This window comes from Lepidochelys olivacea, assembly GCF_965140295.1.
Source record: "Lepidochelys olivacea isolate rLepOli2 genome assembly, chromosome: 4".
NCBI lineage: Eukaryota > Metazoa > Chordata > Testudines > Cheloniidae > Lepidochelys > Lepidochelys olivacea.
Genome location: NC_140414.1, coordinates 20220871 through 20244352, shown reverse-complemented (window position 1 = coordinate 20244352; position 23482 = coordinate 20220871). Strand labels below are relative to the sequence as shown.

At 43.1% G+C, this 23482-nt stretch overlaps 1 protein-coding gene across 2 annotated transcripts in view; it reads left to right on the top strand.

Moving 5' to 3' along the window:
- The window catches only part of CCNI (cyclin I), a 51366-nt gene that overhangs the window by 6889 nt on the left and 20995 nt on the right, over positions 1 to 23482 (top strand). For both annotated transcript variants that reach the window (XM_084626216.1, XM_084626215.1), the window contains exon 2: positions 14533 to 14689. In XM_084626216.1, coding sequence (XP_084482342.1) covers positions 14576 to 14689 — 114 coding nt within the window. In that variant the 5' untranslated portion in view covers positions 14533 to 14575. The remainder of the gene's footprint in view (positions 1 to 14532; positions 14690 to 23482) is intronic.

Below are 23482 nucleotides of genomic sequence, written 5' to 3'. Positions count from 1 at the left end.
CCCCCTCCAGAGAGACGGAAGCTGGTGGAGCAGGCAGCTGGTAAATGCCTCACTTTCCTGGGTGGATCGCAGGCTTTGGCTGCAAGACTTTGGGCTCCGTCCATGCAGTGGCAGGCTCTGGTTCCAGGCTTCAGCCACAGGCCTTACTCTCTTTCCCCCCCTTCCCCATCATCTCTGGCCCCTGAAGCCTCCCTGCCCACCTCCCTGTCTAGGGTTTGATTTGCCCTCAGGCTTACTGGGGCTTAGTAAGTCTGCTGTGAAGAGTGATATTAACAAACATACATAATATCACTTTTTACAGCAACAGACTTACTAGCTAGCAAGCCTTAAACAAAAACCCAAAAAAGCAAAAGAAACAACAACAAAGAGAAGAATGTGCAAAGCGTCTTATTTGTGTTTCTATTCTGTTTAGGTCCAGTAAAGAAAAGACAACTGTACATTATTTTTATTGAGTCTGCAAAAACAAATTCCTATGTGAATAAATTACAATGTCTTGGACATGTGTATGTGCATGTTTATTTGTTTTTCCTAAAGTTAATTAAATATTTTAGGAAAAATTGTCAGCACGGCCACCAGTAAGACTTTGTGGCCAGACTCTGAGGCCACCAAAATTTTTGTTGAGAACCCTCATGGTTGGAAAAACTTAATAGTTTTACCTGTAAGTGCTAAACTTTGTGATCTCTGTCCCACCATTCAAATTCCAGAAGAATAATACTAGTCTTTTATATTCTAGGATTTATAAATACAATCTGGTTGGATGAAACATGGTCGCATGTTCTAAAAGTCCCCTTGAATTGATCGTTGCAGACAATTTAGCTTTGTAATACTGGGTTGTCTTTGGTTGAAGGCAAAATAATGAGTGTCTAGGCCACACCTGTCTGCTTACAGGGTTTGAAGGATTTTTTAGGCCCTCCCTCAGGAGTTTCGGTGGGGCCAGAGATGTCAGAGCCATAAGTGCTGTAACCATGTAACTGGCTCTGAATGGAATAGAGGGTGAATTGAAAATTCAGGCAGGCCACAAAGAAGGTATGCTTGAGCTCCACAGACATCTAGTTTCACTGAAGTTAAGAGAGGTTTTTTCAAATACCAATTAAAAATGTCTGTTTTTTCAAATGATAAAACCTGTGGGTTAGAGGTGGATCAGATGGGAAGAAAATCTCAGGCTTCTCAAGTCTCTTGTTTTCCTGTTTGTTCACTAACTGCAGATGTTATTGATGTGCTGTCTTACTAACCATAATGGAAAGCTGCAGTTGGTAACAGTATGCAATAAACTGGTCTAAAAGCTCACTCATGAGTAACATGTTACGGCAAATAGTCAGTTTTGCTCATCAGTCTAGAGATCAGATGTTTCTTTTCTTTAACTTGATAAGGGAGGTGCTGAATTAAACCATTTGCCAGAGGTTCTGTGCCATGGTGACATTATTTTTGCCTTTGTATCACAAGCCAAATTCTCTGCTGATGTAACTGTTGACTTCAGTGGAGTTACACCAGCTGAGAACTTGGTCCCAAGAATCTTGAGGCTTTACTTTCATAATACAGTTTGAATTTTAAGTGCTCAGATTGTTCTCTATAAGTACTACTGTCCAGCTGATGGTCGCTGTTCTTGAAGGATCAAACTACTATAAACAAGTTCACCATCAGCTGTAGCTTGTTCTTTATTGGTGAAACAAAACGGGAAGCACGCAAACATTTGGAACAGAGAACTGCACGTACTGCTGTAACCGAGTGTATGGGAACAAATGGCGACTTCAGACTAAACATTTGCAAAGCAAGCAGAAGGGGAACTCCAAGACGCAAAGGCTGGCACTCCCCAAATCTGCAGAGTTTACCTCCTCTGAGCTGTGGCGTGGGCATTCTGGGGATAGAATAGTCCATGTGTTTTAATACTTACTCTGATCCATTGGTGGCTTCATGAGACCTTCTCAGCTTGAGTTACTTGCGCTTCTGACATGAGTAACCTGTGCAGATGCCCCAGGACCAACCAGCACAGGAGGGCCATCTTAACACTGAAATTTGCACCAATTTGGCAGGTGTTTGCAGAGAAGAGCCAGAACTGTGCTTGTACAGTCCTGTATTAGTGGACACTTGGAATTGTATAATTTACATTCTCTAATTGGCATCTTGGAGAGAAGGGGCTCTTAAATTGGGGGTCGGAACCTATCAGGGGGTCACAAGGTTGTTACATGGAGGGTTGTGAGCTGTCAACCTCCACCCCAACCCCGCTTTGCCTCCAGCATTTATAATGGTGTTAAATATGTAAAAAAGTATTCTTAATTTGTAAGGGGGGTTGCACTCAGAGGCTTGCTATGTGAAAGAGATCACCCGTTTTTTAAAAAAAAAAAGGTTTGAGAACCACTGGTCTAGACAGAGAACACATGATCCTTGCAGACGATTTAACTTTGCAATACTGGGTTGTCTTTAGTTAATGATGAGGAGGGCATGGTACCCTCAGAGCCTAAGAATGCTGTTCTACATCTTCTGTACCTTATCTCCTACTTGATCTGTTGTTCCAAAAGTGGCTTATTTCTCATTTCCTTATAATTGTCTCCTCTTAGTGCCTTAAACTGCACCCACAAGTTAGCAGTAATCTCTGATAGCTATCTCTGAAGGTGTTCTGAGTGTGCACTGTGAAATATCGGACTCACTACATGTTTAGTTTTGTTTTTAATAAATGGCTGGTGGTGATTGCTTTCTCTTAGCATCCTGTTCGCAGTTGTCAAGGGGAACCAAATTATTGTAATTGCTCTGTGTGCACGTGTGGGTGTTAGAGAAACAACATAATTGGTCAGAAATAAGACTTAAGAACAGTAATTTTTTTACCCAATTTTGTTTTGTCGCTGTTCAATTATATTAATGACTGGCTAGAGCTGCAAAAAAATGGAGCTGTTCCTCAATCTGTTCCATGTGTATCTAGCTGCAGCTGTATTGCACTCCTCTTGTTTGGATGGTTGTATTGTAAAGCAGTGCAGAGTATTTTTGTTTCTGAATGTGTAACAAGCAAACATCAAAAACTAGCATTTTATGAATGTGAAAGCCAGTGATCCTTATTCTAAATATACTACCCAATCTTTGTGGGTTTGATTCTCCTTACATCTACATCAGTGTAAATCAGAAGTAACGTAAGTGAAGTCAGTGAGTTAGATTGGTGTCACTGAGAGGTGACTTGGACTCTGCATCTGCTGCATTAGCATGTTTGTAATGAGGGGAGCAAAGAGCCATTTCATAATGCTGTGTGGTGATGTTTTAACTTAGGCACTCTGTGCTTTAGCATGTACAGAAGGTGTATGCTGTCCCTAGTCGTAATGAGCCACATGTTAAACCGGTGCAGCTGTTGTCTTGAGACTGAAGAGAATGGGTTGTGTTGGTGTAAGGGTGTATACAATTTGCTCAGTATGGTGCAGTTGCTGCCTCATATTTGCCTTTCATTTTGACTAGTACCGGAATAAAAAGTGTTTTTTATATGTCACAACAGTTTTATTTCCTAGGGTTCCCTGTCTGTATCCACATTTTATCTATAGTCCTGTGCGTAAATGGTAAGCTCATCAGGGCAGGGATCGTATCTTTGTTATGTTCGTACAGTGCCTGGCACAGTAGGTGCTACCGCAATAATAAATGTACATAATCCTGACTTTGTAGTCCGTGGCATGCACTGAAGTCAGGCTAACTAGTGTATGAGATTTGAGTGCCCACAATTGCAGGATTGGGCCCAGTAAACGGGCACAGTCTAATGTCATAAAAGTTTACATCTCAAACAGCATCTTGTATGTGTAACAACGTATAGACATATAAAATAAGGGCAGTGTAAAGCTCAACGGTGCAGTGTAAAATTCAACCGTGTTTTGGTTTGTAGCAGTTCATGCAAAGCTTGGGGGGGGGGGAATTGCTTAACTTGTGAGTGGAAGGAGGTGGTGGTTTTGCTTTGAATGTGGGTACAAATAAACCAAAACCTAAAAGCAAAACTCGTCAAAAAATGAGCATCGGGGGCATAAATTTTGCAGCTGCAGCTAATCTCAACGGTGAGTTACATGTTGCCCACAGTAAGCGGGGGTGTTTGTACTGACTTAGAAGCAGTGCAGGAGAAGGAATTGTGACTAAATTTGCCACTGGTTTATACCATTATCAAATTATTTCCTGTCTCTACAGGCCAGCCTGTAGAAAGAGGGTGAGCAGAACAAAGGCAACTTTTTACTACTGTCCTCAGCAGTCCTGCCTTGAATACGTGTGGGTGGACCTGGGATTCAACATTCTTCCTCATCTCTAAAAATGGCTGATGCTTTGTTCCTAAAAGTCTAGGGCTACTGCCAACCATGCCTGTCTTCTTTTTAATTATTTGTAAGACTTCTTATCCCGAAGCTTGTTACCCTGAAGACCCTTGTTACCCTGTTACACTGTTCTGTTTTGCCTTCTTGAAAAGTTTTGCAGCATGGATATTCTCCCCCCCCCCACCGCACAGTCCCCCTTTTCATAAGGGAACTCTTTTGTAAACAGAAGATGTTTTAATAGTTGATTAATCAATTGTTTTAGAGTCCAACAGTTGTCATAGGTTGTTAGTCTAACTGGTTGCTTGTAATCTTGATTTATGACCATCTAGAACATTATCTATCAATGTGCTTATCGCATTCTACTCATGTCTGTAAAATACTTACAACTAGGCTTGAAAGGATTTGATTTTTAGGTAATGTCAGTAAATGTTGTTTTTCACTGTACACACACAAACCGGACAAAAATATTTCCATTGCTGGTTGGAATTTACAGACTGGCACAGTAAGAAGAATACTGCTTGAGAGCTTACTAGTTTGGTTTAAGGATATTTACTTTGTATAGTTTGTCCGTTACATATCAATTTATGTTGTAATGGTCATAAAGCCAGAAGATAAGAGACAAGTGAAGAGCCAGAGATAAGTGAAACTGTTGGATCATATTAAAGAAGTTCTGTATTAAAATCACAAATGAGTTTGATTCCCCAGAGTTTAAATTCCAGGATATTACTAATTAAGAGGTCTCTTGGTTTTTGGTACTGTTTCTCTCCCTCTATGTGTGAAACTTGCAAGCTGCTAATTGTGTTAGTACATTCTAAGACAGAGTCTGTTCTCAAAGCAATTCACAAGAGAGAGAGACTCAAAGCAAAACTCTAACAACAGAAAGAGCACCCAGAGACTCCCCACCCTTTTGTTGTATTAACAATTGTGATTAAAATAGAGATAGAGGATGTATGTGGATGGATGCTTGGTGTGGATAATAACTGAATGATCAGGGAGGTGCCAGCCTAAGAATCCAGTGTCCATCGGCTGAAGAAGGCGTCAAGTGGAAATAACCAGACGACCCCCCCCCCCCCGGAGGGCAGACTGGAATCCACCCAACAGCCTCAAGGATGGGAGAACCAAAGAACAAGATAACATCTTGGAGTCGTCAGGAATGTGCTATCTGCTGATTGATTCAGCAACAGCATGATGAAGCAATTCCCATAGACTGGCATAGGAAGAAATTCCTATAAAAATAGACTCTAAAAAGTGAGAACTTTGGGGTCTGATTCTGCAAACCAACTTCCAGGAGCATCAGATGAGCATCTGACAAGGCCCTGCTCCCTCCTCATGTCCAGGCCACCTGGCCAGTGACTTGGCATGAGCAACTCTAAGGCTGGTAACTATGATAACAACCTTGCAGAACCTGTGTGTGTGTGTATGTGTATGTGTATGTGTATGTGTATGAATGAATGTGAGAATAAATATGAGATTGAATGGAATGTTATAGCTATAACTAACTGCTTACTATGATTCTTTCTGTATTCACAATAAATGTGGTATTTTGCCTTTTTCCCTTTAATAAGATCCTGCTGGTTTTTATTTTATTGGTACAACAAAACCCTTCAGGTTCAGGAAAGGACTTTATTCTGTGGACATGAAGGACTCTTTGGAACTGCGTGTGATCATTATTCAGCCCCGGGTGGAGGGCGATGGTGCTCATGAGAGAGACTGTGTGGAATCTGTAACGGGCCCTGAAGAGGGAGGATGTGGCAGAGGGACATGTGGCCATGAGGGAACACATGGAGAAGGCATCACCTCTAAAAGACTTGAACCTCTAATTTCAGGGCAAGAATCACCAACTTATGACCTTGTTTGGAAGAAAGCAGCCTTCAGAACAAAACTGAAGGTTTCACACAGCTGACTTTCCCCCTTTCCAACTTGCCAGCAATTCCTCAAGAAATATGACTGTGGCCAGTTGAGCCTATGCTGAATGGATTAAGAAGCTGCTAGATGTTTGAGCAGTAATTAAAAAACTTCCAAGATTTGGTGGGGGTAGAGGAGGAGGAAGGAGAGAAATCAGTCTAGTTGTTAAAGGAGCCATTTTATTCTAACGCTACGAAAGCGGAGGCCAAAATTAATCTGGAGTTGAATGCTTTACAGTGGTCCAATCCACCCTGATCCAAGTTTATTGAATTTCTATGGTGATTGTGGTGACAGATATCCAACTGCCTACAAAGGCTGACATTTTGGGCAAGCCAGTTTGTCCGCTCTAGGTTCCCATTCCTTCGCGCCCCCCCCAATTGCCATAATAGTTCCTCAGGTGCATGCATGCACACATTTAATTGGATGTGGTACAGATAGTATTACCACTGGTGGGACCTTGGAAAGTGTCTTTTGTGGAGGGAGCTTGTCTGTTACGAATCTGAGCACATAAAAACAACAGGGTTGCCTAATGGGCTCCAGCCCGACTTTTTTATAAAGCTGGATTCAAAGAAGCAGTTCCACTCTTCCCGTTTGTTTCCTTCCCGTACAGCCCTTTCATGTGTATTTGGTCTGTGTGCTTTGTAAGGCATAGTATATGCTTGCAATGCTCTATAATTTTTTCTTTAAGTGAGAATGTATCTGGTTAAAATCTATGTTAATTTATATGCAAGTTAGTTTCAGCCTTCAGGCTCCTTGGCAAGTTGCCCATGGTGCTCTGAGTGCTGCAAAGGTTATGTTTCAGAGTAACAGCCGTGTTAGTCTGTATTCGCAAAAAGAAAAGGAGTACTTGTGGCACCTTAGAGACTAACCAATTTATTTGAGCATGAGCTTTCGTGAGCTACAGCTCACTTCATTGGTATGCATCCGATGAAGTGAGCTGTAGCTCACGAAAGCTCATGTTCAAATAAATTGGTTAGTCTCTAAGGTGCCACAAGTACTCCTTTTCTTTTTGCAAAGGTTATGTGCCACTTTGGCTTACAGGGACACTTTCAAGGGCTTAATTTTATTGTAGTTTTTTTTTCCTGTCCCATTTCCAGTTTATTTACCTCCTGAGTTTGGAAACGAAATGTCTCTCTTCCATTTGGCAAATTTTGACTTTCCACCCCCCTTCTCTTAGTCCCAGTGGTGGCTCTAGATTCAACATTCTCAGAGGTATTTAACCCTTCTTCGCTGCACCTGTGTTATTAATTCAGGGCACTTTTGAAAGTGTCCCTCAGTCCTTTGCTGTCAAGCTATTCAGTGAGGTACAGGTGCTCTCTCTGTTCACCTGGTGCTTCTGTGCAATGGAGCAGCTGCCTCTGTATAAATCGTTAACCTCTTGCTCCTCCTCACTCCTGCTGGTAAATTGTATTGTCAAGGGCTTGGTCACACTTTGGTTCATAATTAAATATTCTCAAGAGACCAGATAACCCGTATCAGTGAGGTTTATTGCTAAAAGTCAATAATGGAATAGTACAGGAAAAGTTCAATATGATGCCAGTTTCCAGGAACCTATCCTGTGTAGCATTGTTGAATTCAGCTTACCAAGAAGGTTTGCTTCTGAAGTGACACATTTCAGCTAATGCTTTTTAGAGGATGATTTTACAAGTTACAAAACTCTTTACACATCACTCAAATCCACCCCACCAGTTCCTACCAGCTCCTTAACCTGTTCTGTATCTTCCTTATCTTTGTTTTGGCGACTAGCATTTCACGCTCTGGTCCATGAATGTACCTCCCTGGCTTGTACCAGGGTAGGACATTAATGTACTTTTGCCTTTGATGAGTTACCTATTTTCTAATGCCAAAGCTGACTTCAGTTTTGTAAAGTGTTATTGGATACTTAGCATAAGTGAACAGGATTATAAAAAGGCATAGGCTGATTCAGGTCATGTAACAGCTAGAAATATATACACAGTATAATGTTATATTGATATTGTGGGCTTAATGCATAGTAGTTATATGCAATGTGAATAAAGTATAACCCCAGCATGTATTGGTCAACCCTCCCTCCCTCCCTCCCTCAGGTGTAGGTGCCCACTCAGCTGGGGGAAGAGATTCAAATTGCCCCTCCTCTACACTCTTGGGGATGAGTCAACCCTCTAGGGTGGGTTTATGACTTTCCCTTGAAGTCTGGGTTTATAAAATGACCAATAGATCTTTTTCGTTCATGTATGTAGTTTGTTCATCCATCAAAGACACAGCATGGATATTAATTGTTGTAATTGTCTCTATTGGATAAGTCATCTAAGTATCACTACATTACAAGCCCACAATAGAATTATGAAAATAGTCTTCATACTGACATTTTGTCGCATTCTCTTGTATACAGTGGAAAAAGGCAATACAAAAAGTGAATCATGATCAAGTGGGTGTATGATAGCATACAATATATTAGTGCCTTTTGTGTAACTGTGTGTAAAATATATCTATAAAAATATACCTAGCCTACATTCCATTACATATTGACTGTTGTAGTCAAAGAGAAATGAAGGCATGTATGATATAACCTGGTCATGTTTGCGCTAAGCTGTTAAGACTCTCCTGGTTCAATAGAAGGAGGTTTTAATGCTCAGCCCACTGCTAATCTTGTCTGCTACATTTATTAAAGACGTGGGTCAGACACCTCTCTTTGGGCAGCCAGAATTGTGCTTTTTTTTTTTTTTTTTTAAACACTGCAGTGTGACTCTTGCATTGCATCAGTTGATTTCTTATGAGGAGAGGCAGTGATTGGCCTGCCCTGCGTTGCCCTAGGACCAGTACTACTCTCAAAATCTTATGCGATACACTCCCTCGCTGACTGCTTCCTTCTGTTGCAAGAGCTGGACCTTTTTTCACCAACCAGGCGTCACTGTTGGGAGAAAAGGGGGCTGAAAGGAAGAAACGTTCTCTTCTGAGTCCATTGCTTTCTTCTCTTGCATCAGTTACTTCCTCACTCTTTTATCTGTAGTGCCCATAGAAACATCTCTTGCCGGGAGTGGGAAGACCAGTGGGAGCACTGACTGTCTCAGAAGAATCCCTGTGTAGAGTGCCTCATGAGAGGAACGAGGAGATACTGGCTCAGGGTTTCTTTGTGCAAAGGGGTTGGGAGCACACTTTAAAGCGTGACCTTTGAAAGAAGAGGTTAGGCAAGAGTGAGTGACTGGACTAGAGTGCAGTGAAATCCATTTGTGCTGTAAACATTGTTGGAGTGGGTGTTTTGGTCATGATATAGGAAAAACAATTGACAACTGCTGGTATAAACTAACTTTTTTTCAAAACTCAGCCTAGAAAAGAGTATAGATTTTGCTTTCCTTAGAATCCAAAGATTTGCCAAAGTGTGTGCTCCTTTTCTTCTGAAGGATGGAATCCAGCCTTGAGTGGAAAAAAATCTGTAAGCATTCCAGACCTTCCGCCATTAGAGACAATGGGAGGCTTGCCATTAACTGTGATGGGAACAGAATCGAGCCCTGTGTTATCAAAGCTGACTGTTATGGCCTGAATTGTGTATATTAAACAAAATAACTGGAGGAGTAAAATCGTGAAAGATTGACTTTTGCTTGAAATCTGTAGCCCCTTTTGATATTTTAGGTCTGGAGTTTAAGGCCTGGCTAATTATGTTTTCTGTGCTAGGAAATCAAGGTATGATATTCACAAATATTTTAAATAAAGGGACATGATGTTCAGGGTAACGTTCACTCATGCTTCTTGTGAAGCATGAGGAGAAAGGACCTCTGTGCTTCCAAAACAGCCCTTGAATTTTGTTCCCAGGACTCACGCCTTTGATGCTGCTGGTTTGAGGTATAAGAACAGAGTTTAGGCAGTGCTTTAGGGGGCTGATCTAAAACCAATGGAAGACGGTGAAGTTTTTCCATTGGCTTTCGTGGGCTTTGGATCAGATCCTAAAAGCACTGCTTGTCCCGTCCCCCGCTGCCTCGTTCATTCTCTTTTTTTTCCCCGTGTACTTATTTTATCTCCTATAAAGTTAAGTGTTCACATAAGCCTTTAATTACAGTCTTTTCCAATTCTGTACCCTACAGTGCAGTCTGACAGGCTGCAGTTGATATCCTGTTGGATGTTACCCAGCTAGGATTACCTGTGTAAAGAATGTTTCATTACTTAGCAGTTACATAGCAACTGAACTCCTAAGGGTCTAATTGAATTTGAAAATAAGTTATGTCCAGCTGCTGTGCTGTGGAGTCCCTGAAAAAAATCCAATTTTATTTAGGAGGTGTGGAAGAATGATTTCTGTGACGTGGGAGCTAGTGTTATGTTTTATCTAAATCTGTTCGTAAGGACCAAATCCAACGGGTGTTGAAATTAAAGGGAGTATTTCCATTGGCTTGTTCTAATTGCAGTTGGATCAGGTCCTAAATTATTGTAACGTGCTTCCTAAATGTAGTCATCAGCCACCAATATAGGAAGCTAGATTCTCCCCTGCCTGGACCCTTGTCTTGTCACACACACACCTGTGCAAAGTGAGTGTCGAAGACCATTATTGTGACTTGCTGGTGTTATACACCCAATCTGTGCAGGTGTGAATGACTGTGAAAGGCAAGGGTGGATCAGGCCCCAGGTCTATATTTTTGGAACCAGCAGTTCCAATTCTGCAAACCTTGAAGTCGGAGGGAGTTTTGCCAGTGGGTGTGGGATTGAACCCCATCCGTGTGAATTAAGTCTACAGGCCTGATTCGATCTCTCACTAGTTTTACAGCTGGGTAACTCTAGTGGAATTACTCCTGACTTATCCTGGTGTTAGTGAGGTTTGTTGTTGTCTCCCCCTGAGAAGAGGTACTTGTGAAAAAGCAATAAATGAGAAGTACAGCAGTTACCCACATGGAACAAACCCAGAGAATGTAACAGGGCAACTTCCCTTCTGCTTTTAAAAGGAAACTTTCCCCTGTGAAAATGGTAAAAGGGTACTGCACTTAAATAAAGATTTATTCTGTGTAAATCCTCAGCTGATCCATTAGAAGCCAATATCAGGTATTTTTCATAAATTTTAAAGTATTTTGAATTCGTTTAGAACAGGGGTCGGCAACCTTTCAGAAGTGGTGTGCTGAGTCTTCATTTACTCACTCTAATTTAAAGTTTCACATGCGGTAACACATTTTAATGTTTTTTAGAAGCGCGCTCTCTCTCTCTCTCTCTCTCTCTCTAAGTCTATATATTATTATAACTAAACTATTGTAGTATTGTAAAATAAACAAGGTTTTCAAAATTGTTTAAGAAGCTTCATTTAAAATTAAATTAAAATGTTGATCTTACGCCGCCAGCCCACTGCTAGTCTGGGGTTCTGTTCACCTAGGCCGGCAGCGGGCTGAGCGGGGCCTGCGGCCGGGACCCTGGCTGGCAAGGGGCTGGCAGCCAGAACCCCAGACTGGCAGTGGCCTGAGCGGCTCAGCCCGCTGCCGCTCAGGGGTTCCATCTGTTGGCTCCTGCCAGCCGGGATCCTGGCTGCCGGACCCGCTCAGCCCGCTGCCGGTCTGGGGTCCCAGCCCTGCCCACATACAGTGGGTACCTACCTTCTCCCTGGTTCTGGCCATTCTCTTCCTCTCTCTCTCTGCACTGAGCTGAGGGTGGGAGTGCACTGAGCACAGGGCTGGGGGTGAAGGAGCAGGCTGGGGGTTGGGGTGTAGGGTCTGGCCTGGAGCTAGAATGAGGGGGGGCTCAGGGTTGGGGCAGGAGGTTTGGGTGTGGAGTGCTTACCTGGGCAGTTCCCATTTGGTGGGAGGGTTGCAGGTGGGAATGTGTGTGTGGGGGAAGGTGCAGGAGCTCCCGTTTGGTGCTCAGGGTGGGGGTGGGTGCAAGAGTCAGGGCTGGGGCCATGTGTGGGGGATCCAGAGTCAGGGCTGGGGTCTTGGGGGGGTGAAGGAGTCAAGCAGAGGGCTGGGTGTGTGTGAGGGGGATACAGGGCTCAGGGCAGGGGCCTTGAGGGTGTGCAGGGCTCAGGGCAGAGGACTTTGTGTGTGTGTGTGTGGGGGGGGGGTGGGTCAGGGCAGAGGGCTGGGGTCGTGGGCTGCTCACGGCACGGGGCTGGAGGGGATATGCCCTGCTTCCCCAAGGCCCTGCCCCTGCTTCTTCTCTGCCCCCCCCCACCTCCCCCCAGCATGCTGACTCAGCTCATCAGCTGATCGGAGAGGAGGAGGGGTAGGAACGCAGCACACTGCAGGAAGAGGCTGGGGAGCCGGCAGGACCAAGCTTCTGCCCCTTGCCCCCGCGGGAGAGGGCAGGGAGCGGAGAAGAGCGGGCTGGGCCAGGCTGGATTTTTAATGGCACGCTGCTGCCTGCCGGGACCCTGACAGGCAGCAGCGTGCCATTAAAAATGGGCTTGCGTCATAGGTTGCCAACCCCTGGTTTAGAATATTCACTGAGAACTTGAATCTGGAAATCGCTCCATCCATTGTCACTCTGGTTCGTTACTCTAGTATTAGGCTGGCATAGGGTTGGCTAACAAGCTGGGGGTTTAGTTTGTTCGCTTCACTTTGAAGCGCTTGTTTTGGAAGAATCTCAGAAGAGGTGAAATTCAACCTATGCACAGAGATCACACAAGGTGTATACATCACTTAAACTGTACTTGAGGGCTTAAGTGGGATTGAAGAGATGTTTAGGCCTTGTGCATAAGTCCGAGTGGGGTGAATGGCACCTATTAAGAACTGCAGGAATCTTAGCAACAGATAAAAAACTTGGTTTAGTCTCCCTTAAATTTATGATACAGCGTACTGAATCTGCCTTTTTAAAACAAACAAACAAAAAACCAACAAAACCATTTTTGGTCTGGGAGAATCAATTTTCTCTTGTCGTTGCTACCTGTGCTGTTACGTTGACGGAAATAGTAGCAGGGTATCTTATTTACTGTACAATTTGACAGAAGCATGAACTACATTATATTCATAAATCTAAGAACTGCAGTCTTTGTAAACAGCCTGGCCAGCCTCCTCCGTATCATGTTTCAGATTTCACAAGAGAGCACACAAATAGTTCAAAGTTTAAATACTTTCCCATGGACTTACATTTACAGCATGAATCGTTTTGCCTAACTGCCTTAGTACAATCAAGAAATCTGTGCTCACAAAAAGTGGCAGGTGATATCTATATTGACTTAAATAACAAACTTAAATCTTTTTCTCTTGAAAACATCTTTTCTCTGATTCAACTATATTAGAGGGTCCATTTAAAAAACAATTTTTTTTGCTTAAAATTGTAACAAATAACATCTAAGTTTTAGTTCTGAAAGCTATTGAAGGAGAGGGCATGCTTCTGTGCCCCCCCCCCCCCAACCCCTTTTCATTTATTTACTTGGTGCATTTGTGGGAAGATTTTACAGGTAAATGGGACTTGTGCTCCTAAATTCTGTAGGCTTCTGTGGGAAAATTTTCCTCCTTGATTATCTAGATTGCAGGGCATTTATGCCTTTTCTGTGCTAATGAGTTTTGTATAGATTCCCACTAATGCTCCAGCTGAATTGGAATTAGTGATGGGTGGCTTCAGGTTAGAGGAGCCTGGTCTGCAGTAGGGGTAACGCAGGTTCAGCTGCCTTGGAATAAACACTGGTTGGGTTTTTTGTATTTTAAAAATGTTCCCTAGTGTAGATATGGCCTTAAAAATTGACATGTTCAGTCAAGTTCCCCTCCACAGTTGTTGACTCTAACCTACTTTAATTACATCCAAGAATAGCTTTCCTGTCCTCCTAGGTATCATTGCAGGGTATGTGAAGCCAGTTTCAATTTCTGTGAATTATAAACCACGTTATGGGTAAAACTTTCAAAAGTGCTGAAGTGACTTAGGAATCCAGCTGACGTTGGGTGTTTTGCCCTTGTGGATCAGCTTTCAGGATCTGTTCCTAAATTCAGTAGTGCATTATTTACACAATAGACCATGTCTATGGAGCAGTGTGTAAGCATCAAGAATTCCTGACAATGGATCTCAGATAGATACGATTTTTCTTGATGGGAGTACTGATTGGTTAAAGCAGTTTGATTATCATGTTAACCGCTTTAGGAAGATCCTAGTGTCTGGGTGTAGTGCCTCACAGTGGTGCCCAGACTTTAATCTACTTTATGATCTATCTATAAAATGTTTTTAATAATCATCCAAAGTATTTGGTAGACAGAATTGCATTTAATGGTCACTGCTGTTTGTCCTCTCATTTTCACCATATATATAATTTTTAAAGCATTCATTTCAAATATTTGTCGGGGGCTGAATGGTAAATTGTTCTTGTCTTTATCCTTGATGTGTACGTAGTTCCATTCTGTGCAACTCTTGAGCTGTAGCGGTCTTCATTCTTGATTTAAATACGTAGGCCCGACACAGTTGTGTCACTGGTTTGTATTTGCTTTTGCAGGTAGCTGCATCCAGTTGGGTGGTAGGCGGATCCAAGGATTATCATGAAGTTTTCGGGGTCCCTGGAGAGCCAGAGATTGTCTCTCCTCTTGGAGACGGCAATCTCTAGAGAAGCTCAGATGTGGAAAGTGCATATGCCCAAAATTCAGCCCAATCAGGTAAAGTCTCTTATGTACATTTTTTTACTCGATGGGAATATTTTCTGGCATATTTTTCAGTGAATAACTGAACCCGTTACATGAGAAGTGATCCTACTGCCTGGGGGAGGGAGGTTAACCTTTAATTCAATGTAGTGACTAATGCTTTGTTTCAGGAACATACCCACAGTCTGAGGTACAGAACGTGGTGTACGGAATACAGTGTTAAATCACTGCTATTTCTTCTAGAAGTACTCACACACATTTGGTTTTATTAAACTGACACTGTGAATTGCCCTGATAATTAATACACGTTTGCTGCTATACAGTCAGTTTGAAAGGCAACTCAATTGTGTTAGGTTAAGTTTGACTTACAATATATTGTTGTTGAAATCCTGGGCAATTTTCTACGTGAAGCATCCTATTGCTGCTCTGTGTGTTACTGCTGACATTAGCTTGGTGTGCGGTCACTCCCTTCTGAATTTTCTTCTTCAAACGTAGGGCCTTTTCTGCCACCCTTACTCATATTGGGCCAGATTTTCCGATAGCGTATATTGGTGTTACTCCATTGACTTAAATGGAGTCACTCCAGTTTACCCTACCTGAGGATCTGGCATCGTGAATAATACCCTACTCCACGAGTAGTCCCACTGATTTCAGAGTAGTGTATTACTTAGTGTAACTAAAGATGGCAGAACTGGGCACAGAATTGGCATTGGTAAACAGTGAGTTCCCGCTTGTGTTCTGTGTATCGAAAAACCCCACGTAGCATATTTGTTTATGAATGGCCTGCGTGCTACGTACCGGCGTAGTTTGATTTAAAACAAAATATCCCAGTGTCAGGGTGAGGGATTGGACCTTCCCATTCTTTACTCCTAGAGGCTGGGAGCGCATCAAGTCCTACTCTTGGGCCTCTTTGTGGCTGACACAGAGAGAGAACAGTATTGATGGGCTCTGGAAGGGAAAAAGGTCCATCCTTGCTTAGCTTGGTACACAGAAAACACAGGAGTGCGGGCACTCAGTAGCTTCCATTGACTTCAAATATTTACCGGAAACCAGTATTGTAGCCACAGATCTGTATCTCTGTGCAGACAATATCCAGGGCACTTAATTACAGATGTACCCAAGAATTGGTTATTTGCATTCAAAGCATCAGTCGTTCTTTGTAACAACTATTGCATTGTAAAATTGGTTTAGTACCCACTGAAGTACAGGTTCTCCAACCATGGTATGTTTAGGTGGTAGTGGTTGTTTGAATTCAGTCTTTACACCTTGCTATGGCTGCAGTCTTGCTCTGGGTCGTCTTTGGAACTTTTCTGTGTTAGTCAGTGGATATTTCAGGACCTTGTCCTGTGAGGTTGACTTCAGTGGGGCGAAGGGTACTCAGCTACCCACAGGATAGGTACGTAGTCAGTGACATTAATTTGACGTTGTAATGTGTCTGGCCATCTGCAGATATGAAAACGGGGAGGCAGCGTTACCAGATTCTGTGAAAGGTCAGAGTGGTATAAAGTCATGGAAACAGTCTTGATTAATATTTGTGGTATCTGCAAAAATCCTACAGTGTTACTTTTCAGTAGAAAGTCTAGTTTCAGAATTGACTGATTCAGGTTTGGGATTCTACTATGCTATAATGCCATTACACATAAGGTTGACTTTTTTCATTCTGATTGCTGAGTTAGGATTCATGCTTGGAAAAGTTTACTGGCCTTGAAAGGGTTTTTGTACTGGTCCATCCAAGCACTTCCAATCTTGGTAGGTCATTAAAATCACATCATTTTAATGATTATCTTGCATCTTTCCATACTTCAATTCACACATGATTCTATCAGCTGGAATGCCAGACTGCTTTGACACAATATGAAATGTTGTTTTCTAGCATTAGCGACTCCAGAGAAAATAATTACTAAATCAGGTTGAAATTTAAGCATGTGGGGGTAAAAATACATGGTAATTAGATTTAAATGAATAAAAAGAGAGCGAGCACATGCTGACATGTAAAACTACACAATTTTTATAGGTACTCGGTAACTGATAACCAGCTTTGTAGTGGTATAAAATATTCTTTTCTAGTGCTTATTGTTCATGAGACACTGGACTTCAGACTGTCACAGATCATTTCATTTTATCAGTGCTCATTTTGGCACTGTTTCATGTCATAAAGTTCAACCCATATTATTACCCTAACCCCCCTGTTATCTGAAACAGGGATATTATTCCTTAGCATCTATTCACTTCATTGAAAATGTTCTCAATAGCCTGAAACATCCAATAACACAAAATCATTTGTCTCCCTTGACCTTCAGAAAATCTAAGATGTACTGGATAGCCAATCCTGGGACTCTGTGAGCACTTAATTTTCATTGCCTGTTATAAGTATAAACTCTATTTTGACGTGGTACTCTGGTTTCCAAATGAAGAAACACACAAGGAAAATCTAATGATCAAAACTGAAAGTATATTTCTCGTTTTTTTCCTACTAATGAAAGTTCAGCTAGGTTCTTGGCTGTTTTTTAAATTCTAAAGGGGGAAAACACACACACACACACACACACACACTTTCTAGACCTTATTGTGCTCTAGTTTAGATCAGAGGTGGGCAAACTATGGCCCACGGGCCACATCCGGCTCGCAGGCCCCTCCTGCCCGGCCCTTGAGCTCCTGGCCGGGGAGGCTAGCCCCCGGCCCTTCCCCTGCTGCCCCCTCTCCTCCACAGCCTCACCTCACCGCCGGCGCCATGCTCGGGGCGGCGGGGCTGTGAGCTCCTGGGGCAGTGCGGCTGCAGTGCCCGGCCTGACCCGGTGCTCTGTGCTGCATGGTGATGGCGGCGTGGCCTGGCTCCCGCCGGGCAGCGCAGCTGTTGCACCGCCAGCCCCTGGTGCTCCAGGCAGTGTGGTAAGGGGGCACGGAGCAGAGTGGGTTGGACAGAGGGCAGGGGAGTTTGGGGTGGTGGGCAGAGGGCAGGGATGTGGATGGGGTCGGGGCAGGAACAGGGGTTGAATGGGTGCGGGGGTCCCGGGAGGGGCAGTCAGGAAGGAGGGGGGGTTGGATGGGGCGGCAGGGGGCAGTCAGGTTCAGGGGTTCCAGGGGCGGTCCTGGGACATGGAGAGGGGTGTGTGTGGATGGGGCACGGTTTCGGGGGGGGGCTGTCAGGGAACTGGGGGGTTGGATGGGGCAGGAGTCTGGGGGAAGAGGGGCAGGCCAGATAGGAGGTGGGGGCTGGGCCACGACCCCCTCCCCTAACCGGTCCTCCATACAATTTCCAAAACCTGATGTGGCCCTCAGGCCAAAAATCCCCCCCCGTTTAGATCCTTGAAAATAGTGTATGATAAAGGTGTAACATATGTGTACTGCAGTCTGCCGCAGTTTGGTGGGAATTTCTGTCCGGGTATGTTTTGGAAAGCCCCAGTCCCTGACAATGTGTATTGCTTTCAGTTTTCCTTTTTCTGACTTGTGACACACTGACTCTGCCTGTGTTTGATAGCTCTAAACCAAAGGTTAAAGGGGTTTTTCAGTCTTGAAGAGTCATCTGGCTTGTGTGTTTAGGACCACTTTGCATTTTGTTAGCACTATTAAGTTGTTTGTTCACATAAATTATACATATATACACACACACAGTAAAATAGTGTATGTATATTGCTTATGATGGTTAGGTGAAAGTTTAGTCAGGTGAAAGTTCAGAGGTTAGTTTTCTCGTTAACAAGTAACCCTCTCTGTGGCAGTTACGTTCATGGGCCAGGAAAATTTTTTTTTAGAAACTTGATGCCATTTCATCTTCCTTTTTCCTTTCCCTGCTTGTTCTGTTTTCTTTTTCCATTCCTCATGACAATGGGAATCAGGAGTCTTCAGTTCATTCCCATTTTTTCCCCACTGCCTTGTCATGTCACCTTGGACAAGACAAAATGGAGATTATCATCTTTACCCAACTTTGTAAAGCCCTGAGAGATTTCTGGATGGAATGCTCTAAGTGCAAAATAGTACTTTTTGCCTCTCCAGATGTCTGTTTCCAAATGTGGCCATGCACAAAAAGGAAATTGTACTGCTTATGAATTTTGTAGCTTTCACTAAACTGGAACTAAACATAAATTAGCACTGTTGGAGACTTCAGAGAGATGCCTGCATCCGATTTCACGTTGGTGCAATTGAGAAACAACCCCACTGAAATCAGTGGAGTTACACCAGTGTAAAACCAGTGTACCCGAGGTTGGATATTGGTCCTAATTCCGCAGTGCTGTAGCTGCCCTTTAAGTATGCCAGTCCTGATAAAGGTTACTGCTTCTCGCAGAAGAGCCTGGAAAGAGAAGAAGAAAAATCAAATGGGGAAAGAACAAAACCCAGGAATTCACTGACTAAATTTCAACCAGTAAAATTTACCTGAATTTGAGACATAAAAATTTAATAGCATTGAGTTTGCCCAGAATGTAATACGATGGGTGTTCAAAGGCACCTAAGGAGTGTTCAGTGGGGTTCTATTTATTATTTGTGTTGCAGTCGGCACCTACGATCCCCAGGCCCCATTGTGCTTGGCACTGTACAAACACAGAACAAGACAGTCCTAGTTCCAAGGGGCTTACTATCGAAGTGTAGGACTGGAGACGACAGTCGGGGAACACAAGGAAACAATGAGGCAATACTGATCAGCATGTGGTCCTGGCACATCAGCAGCCTAACCATGGGCAAGCTTTTGGGTGGGGAGTTGGTCCAGAGATTTGGGCACCTGACTCCCCTCAGTTCCTGTGAGGCCCCAGCTGTAAAGTGTGTATTTGTGAGGTTGGAGTGAGGGAGGATGGCAAAAAGTCCACGTAGCTAGCAATAGCATGACTCCGCTCTAGAGGAGATCCAGGTTTGAGAGCAGGTAGGGAATGGGCCTCTGCTGGTGCTGGCTAAGATCTGGGGACATGGAGGGAAGGGTAACTGTTTTTTTTTTTTTTTTTTTTTTATTTTTAATCTAGCTTTAGATTTAAACAATAGTATAAAAAAATAACCACCCATACAAGTTCTAGGCATTTTAGCAGTTAATCTTACATCTGTTAATAACCACCTACAAACCTGAAAAACCCAGCCTGCCGGAAGCATTAAGCAGTTGGATACAGTAATAAGTCAGTTCAGCCGGTCAGTATCAAAGCAGTAGAAAAAGCCCCTTTCCGCCCTCGCCATTTCCAAGCCAATAACTTCAGGCCTCCCCGGGTGTCATGTAAATGGCTTTTTGGTTAAATTGGAAATCAGAATAACAACTTCTTAATTCACACCAACACCTGAATGTCTAAGTAGGACCTGTGACGTAGCCAGTAGCTAACGGTCATAACTGGTGCTGCTCTTCCCTGTCTTAAGGATACTTACTTTCCTCTGCTGTTTCTCATTTTGAGGCGATAGAATCGTGCCATCAGAGGCAGCACTTCCACCAACACGTTGTAGCATATCAGCCGTGCAGTTGAGTTTATTTTGTATTCTGCTATCCAGTAAGTTAAAATGTCTAGTCTTAAACCTTTCAGAGGAACATCCAGTTCTTCAGATGTACACCCCTTGAAAGAGCATCTAAGAATCCGCAACTGCGAGAGTTTCCTACATGGAGTTAGATAAGTATTCGCAGGAAAAAATATTGTGGGATGTGCATGAGATGACCCCCTTCTGAGCCAGCCTCTTTCCTAAAACGTGCCAAGTTCAGTTCTGCAATTCCAGTAAGATCCCTGTTTTTATACACCTCTGATATGCGGCTGGTGATCAGTTCACTATCTCGCTGCACTTGGGGAAACTCGTAACTAGAGCAGCATTTCCACTTGGAGTAGAAAATACAGCCACAGTAATTGCATGGACCTTGGATTATATTAATAGATTTTAAGGTAAGAAAGGACCATTATCATCTAGTTTTACCTCCTAATACTCGTCTCTTGATTCCCAGTACAGTGCCCTCTCCATTGAACCACTGTGCTCCTTTGATAGAGGGGACTGCTTACTCTTCAGAGGAGGGATGGGGAAAGGGTAAGCATGTATTATTATTATGTTTTTTTTTTAAAGGCCTCTCCCCATTGGTTCCATAGAATCTATTAGTAGAGGTGCATTGTTAATGTTCTAGAAGCAGGAGCATTGTAGTGGCCTCTTCCTGTAGGACTGGTGTGCAGAGGTGCCAAACAGGAGTGAGCAGGTTCTAGTGGGAGGAATTAAGGCTTTTAAATAGCAGTGTTAATCTTAGTGCCATGTTACATGTCATCACAGCTGTGTGCACGTCCAGGAAATTAGTGGCTAGACAGCTATTCTCTATGGGTTTTCATACTGCTCTGAACTCCTGTCAACATATGGCCGTGTTGCTAACTGTAGTTCTCTGTGGACCGTTTAAAAAAGGCACCGACAACTGTTTTAGCGGGAGAATGTAAAAATTCTTTAAATGCATCTCTGCCAGTGTTGGTAAACCCCTGTTGCATCTCTGCCAGTGTTGGTAAACCCCTGTGAGAAGCTGGTAAGGAGCATTTCTGCCCTCTTCACGCTTTCCATGTAGCAAGCTGTTTTGAGGTCTGTTGAGCCCCACAGATGCCTTCTGGCTTTTTGCAGCCTGTGCCAATATCTGCCTTGGCCCTGATCTGCGTCATAGGGCTTGATCCTGCAGGATATTTGAGCACTCTGGCTCCAAGACAGTGAAGCACTAAAGCACATGCATAACTTCAGCATGTGAGTAGTCTCATGGAATCCAGTGCTCACATGCCTACAGTTGAGAGCGTATTTAAGTGCTTGGGTGTGTCAGGGCCAGACTGCTCAGCGCCTTGCAGGGTACGCTGTTTGTACACAGCCCCATTCCCCACATTGGGCTCCTCGTGCTAGCCCTGTGCTACACAAGGAGGGGAGTGCATGTGGCTCTGTGTATGGCCCCTCAGTCATTGGCCGTCATGGGGAGGAATAGTTACTTTTGCAGGAGGTATGCATCCGAGGCAGCCAGCCATAACCGGGATGGTTATAATGGCTTGGTCAGTTGCTTGATCCTGCCAGTGCTTTTGGTGAGGGGTGGAGAGCGCCCCCAGCTCTCACTGACTTCAGTCGTGGCACGTTTCCATAGATCATTGGTCTAGGGCAGGCCTGTAGAGACATACAGCTGATTCCTCTGCTGGTTGTAAGTCATGTTGCCCAGCTGAGAATCTGGCCCATGGACTCCTCCTTTTTAACATGAAAAATGTCCCTTTGAAAATCATGGGGCAAGCCGAACTGTGCCTTAATCTTGAAGCCCATTGTTAGTGTTGCTTGAGCGCAGAATGCAGTAGGGCTGCTTCAGTTTGCTGTTGCTGTGTAGGAAATTAAAGTGAACCCTGCGAGTGCCATGCCTCCTGTCATTTTCCCTGGCATGGGGGGGCTGTAATTAAAGCAGTGACACTGGACTGTTACGTAAGTGTCCAACTGGCATGTGGCAACAAAACAAACAAAACCCTGACATGTGATGGGCTTGTGGTGTGAGAAAATGTCTAAGGGAAAGCCCTTTGGAGTCTAGGAAGGAACTTTACTGTTGCAACTGAAAGGGACTTTTTAGTCTAAGGAACAAAAATACCTTGCTTTGCTTTCAATTTAACTCACATAGCTCAAGAAATTATGACCCTGCTGTTTGTTTAGTTTTATAGCTTCCTACTTATTGCGTGTGCCGTTGGGATTATGTGAAATGCAAACCTCCTTGGGCATTTCACAAACACAAACCGTGCGGCAGTCTGATCGGCCACTCCTCTACAAGTGGGTCCCTGCCCTATTTGAGAGCCTGGGCATCTTCTCCGGTGATGGGAGTGTTGCTTTCTCTGTGGAAAATAGTGAATTTTCCCCATCTCAATATGAAGAGGCATGAACTGCCGGCAGGTGGATTTTATTGAAATCATGATTTAAATCACTCGTCAGGAAGACTCGATTTAATCATGGCTTTCTACATAAAAGTGGTTGTTATAACCTTAATACATGTTCTTCACAACTCAGCGATAGATGTAGGTTTCATTTTTAGGAGGTACACACTATGCATTTTTTTAAGTGATTTAATTTGAAAACTTTTCAGATTAGTTTTACAGCTATATCAGAAAATGAATGATTGTTTGGTTATTTCATTTACCAAAGGTAACTGAAGCCGATATTTATGAAGTCATTGGGAGTTGAACTATCTCCAGTTCAACTGGTTAATCATTAATATTTGGAGGATTTTCTTGCCATGCTGTATTAGGAGGAGAACATCACCAGACAGATATTTAAATTGTTTTATTTAACTAAAATAACAACATGATGTGTTCCGGATTTTTTTCTTCAAAAGCAAACAATAATATTTTAACAAAACAAGCATATGAATTTAGTTAAACATTCAAGTTTTTTAAAATCCGGTTTGTTTTTGTTAAAATTGTTTTTAGTGAAATGAAATATTTTAAAAAAAAACAACCAAAAATTAAATCAACTTTGTCAGCCAGGTCAACATGAGAAACTTAAAATATTGGCTTCTGCAGCTAACTCAGTCGTCTTCACCTTCATTTTCCTCTTTGTTCATAATCTGGAAAAGAAAAACAAGCTTTCCTGCTTTTTCAGGTCCCAAACCATTTCTCAATTTGGAATGAATTAGTCCAAAGGAAGAAAATATTCTTTCTACACTGGCAGAAGAAGCTACTGCTGTTGAAAGTGAGATTATCACTTAAGCACTTGGATTCCGAGACTGATGAAGTGACTTCCACCAGTTCACTGGTGTGACTTTTTTTTGAAACATCAGCAAACATATAGTTCTTGAAGGGTTCACCCTTAGCTCTGAAGTGTATTATAGTTGGCATTATGGAGGGATGATTGCTGGATGGCCATATCATAGCCAACTCCTCTTCT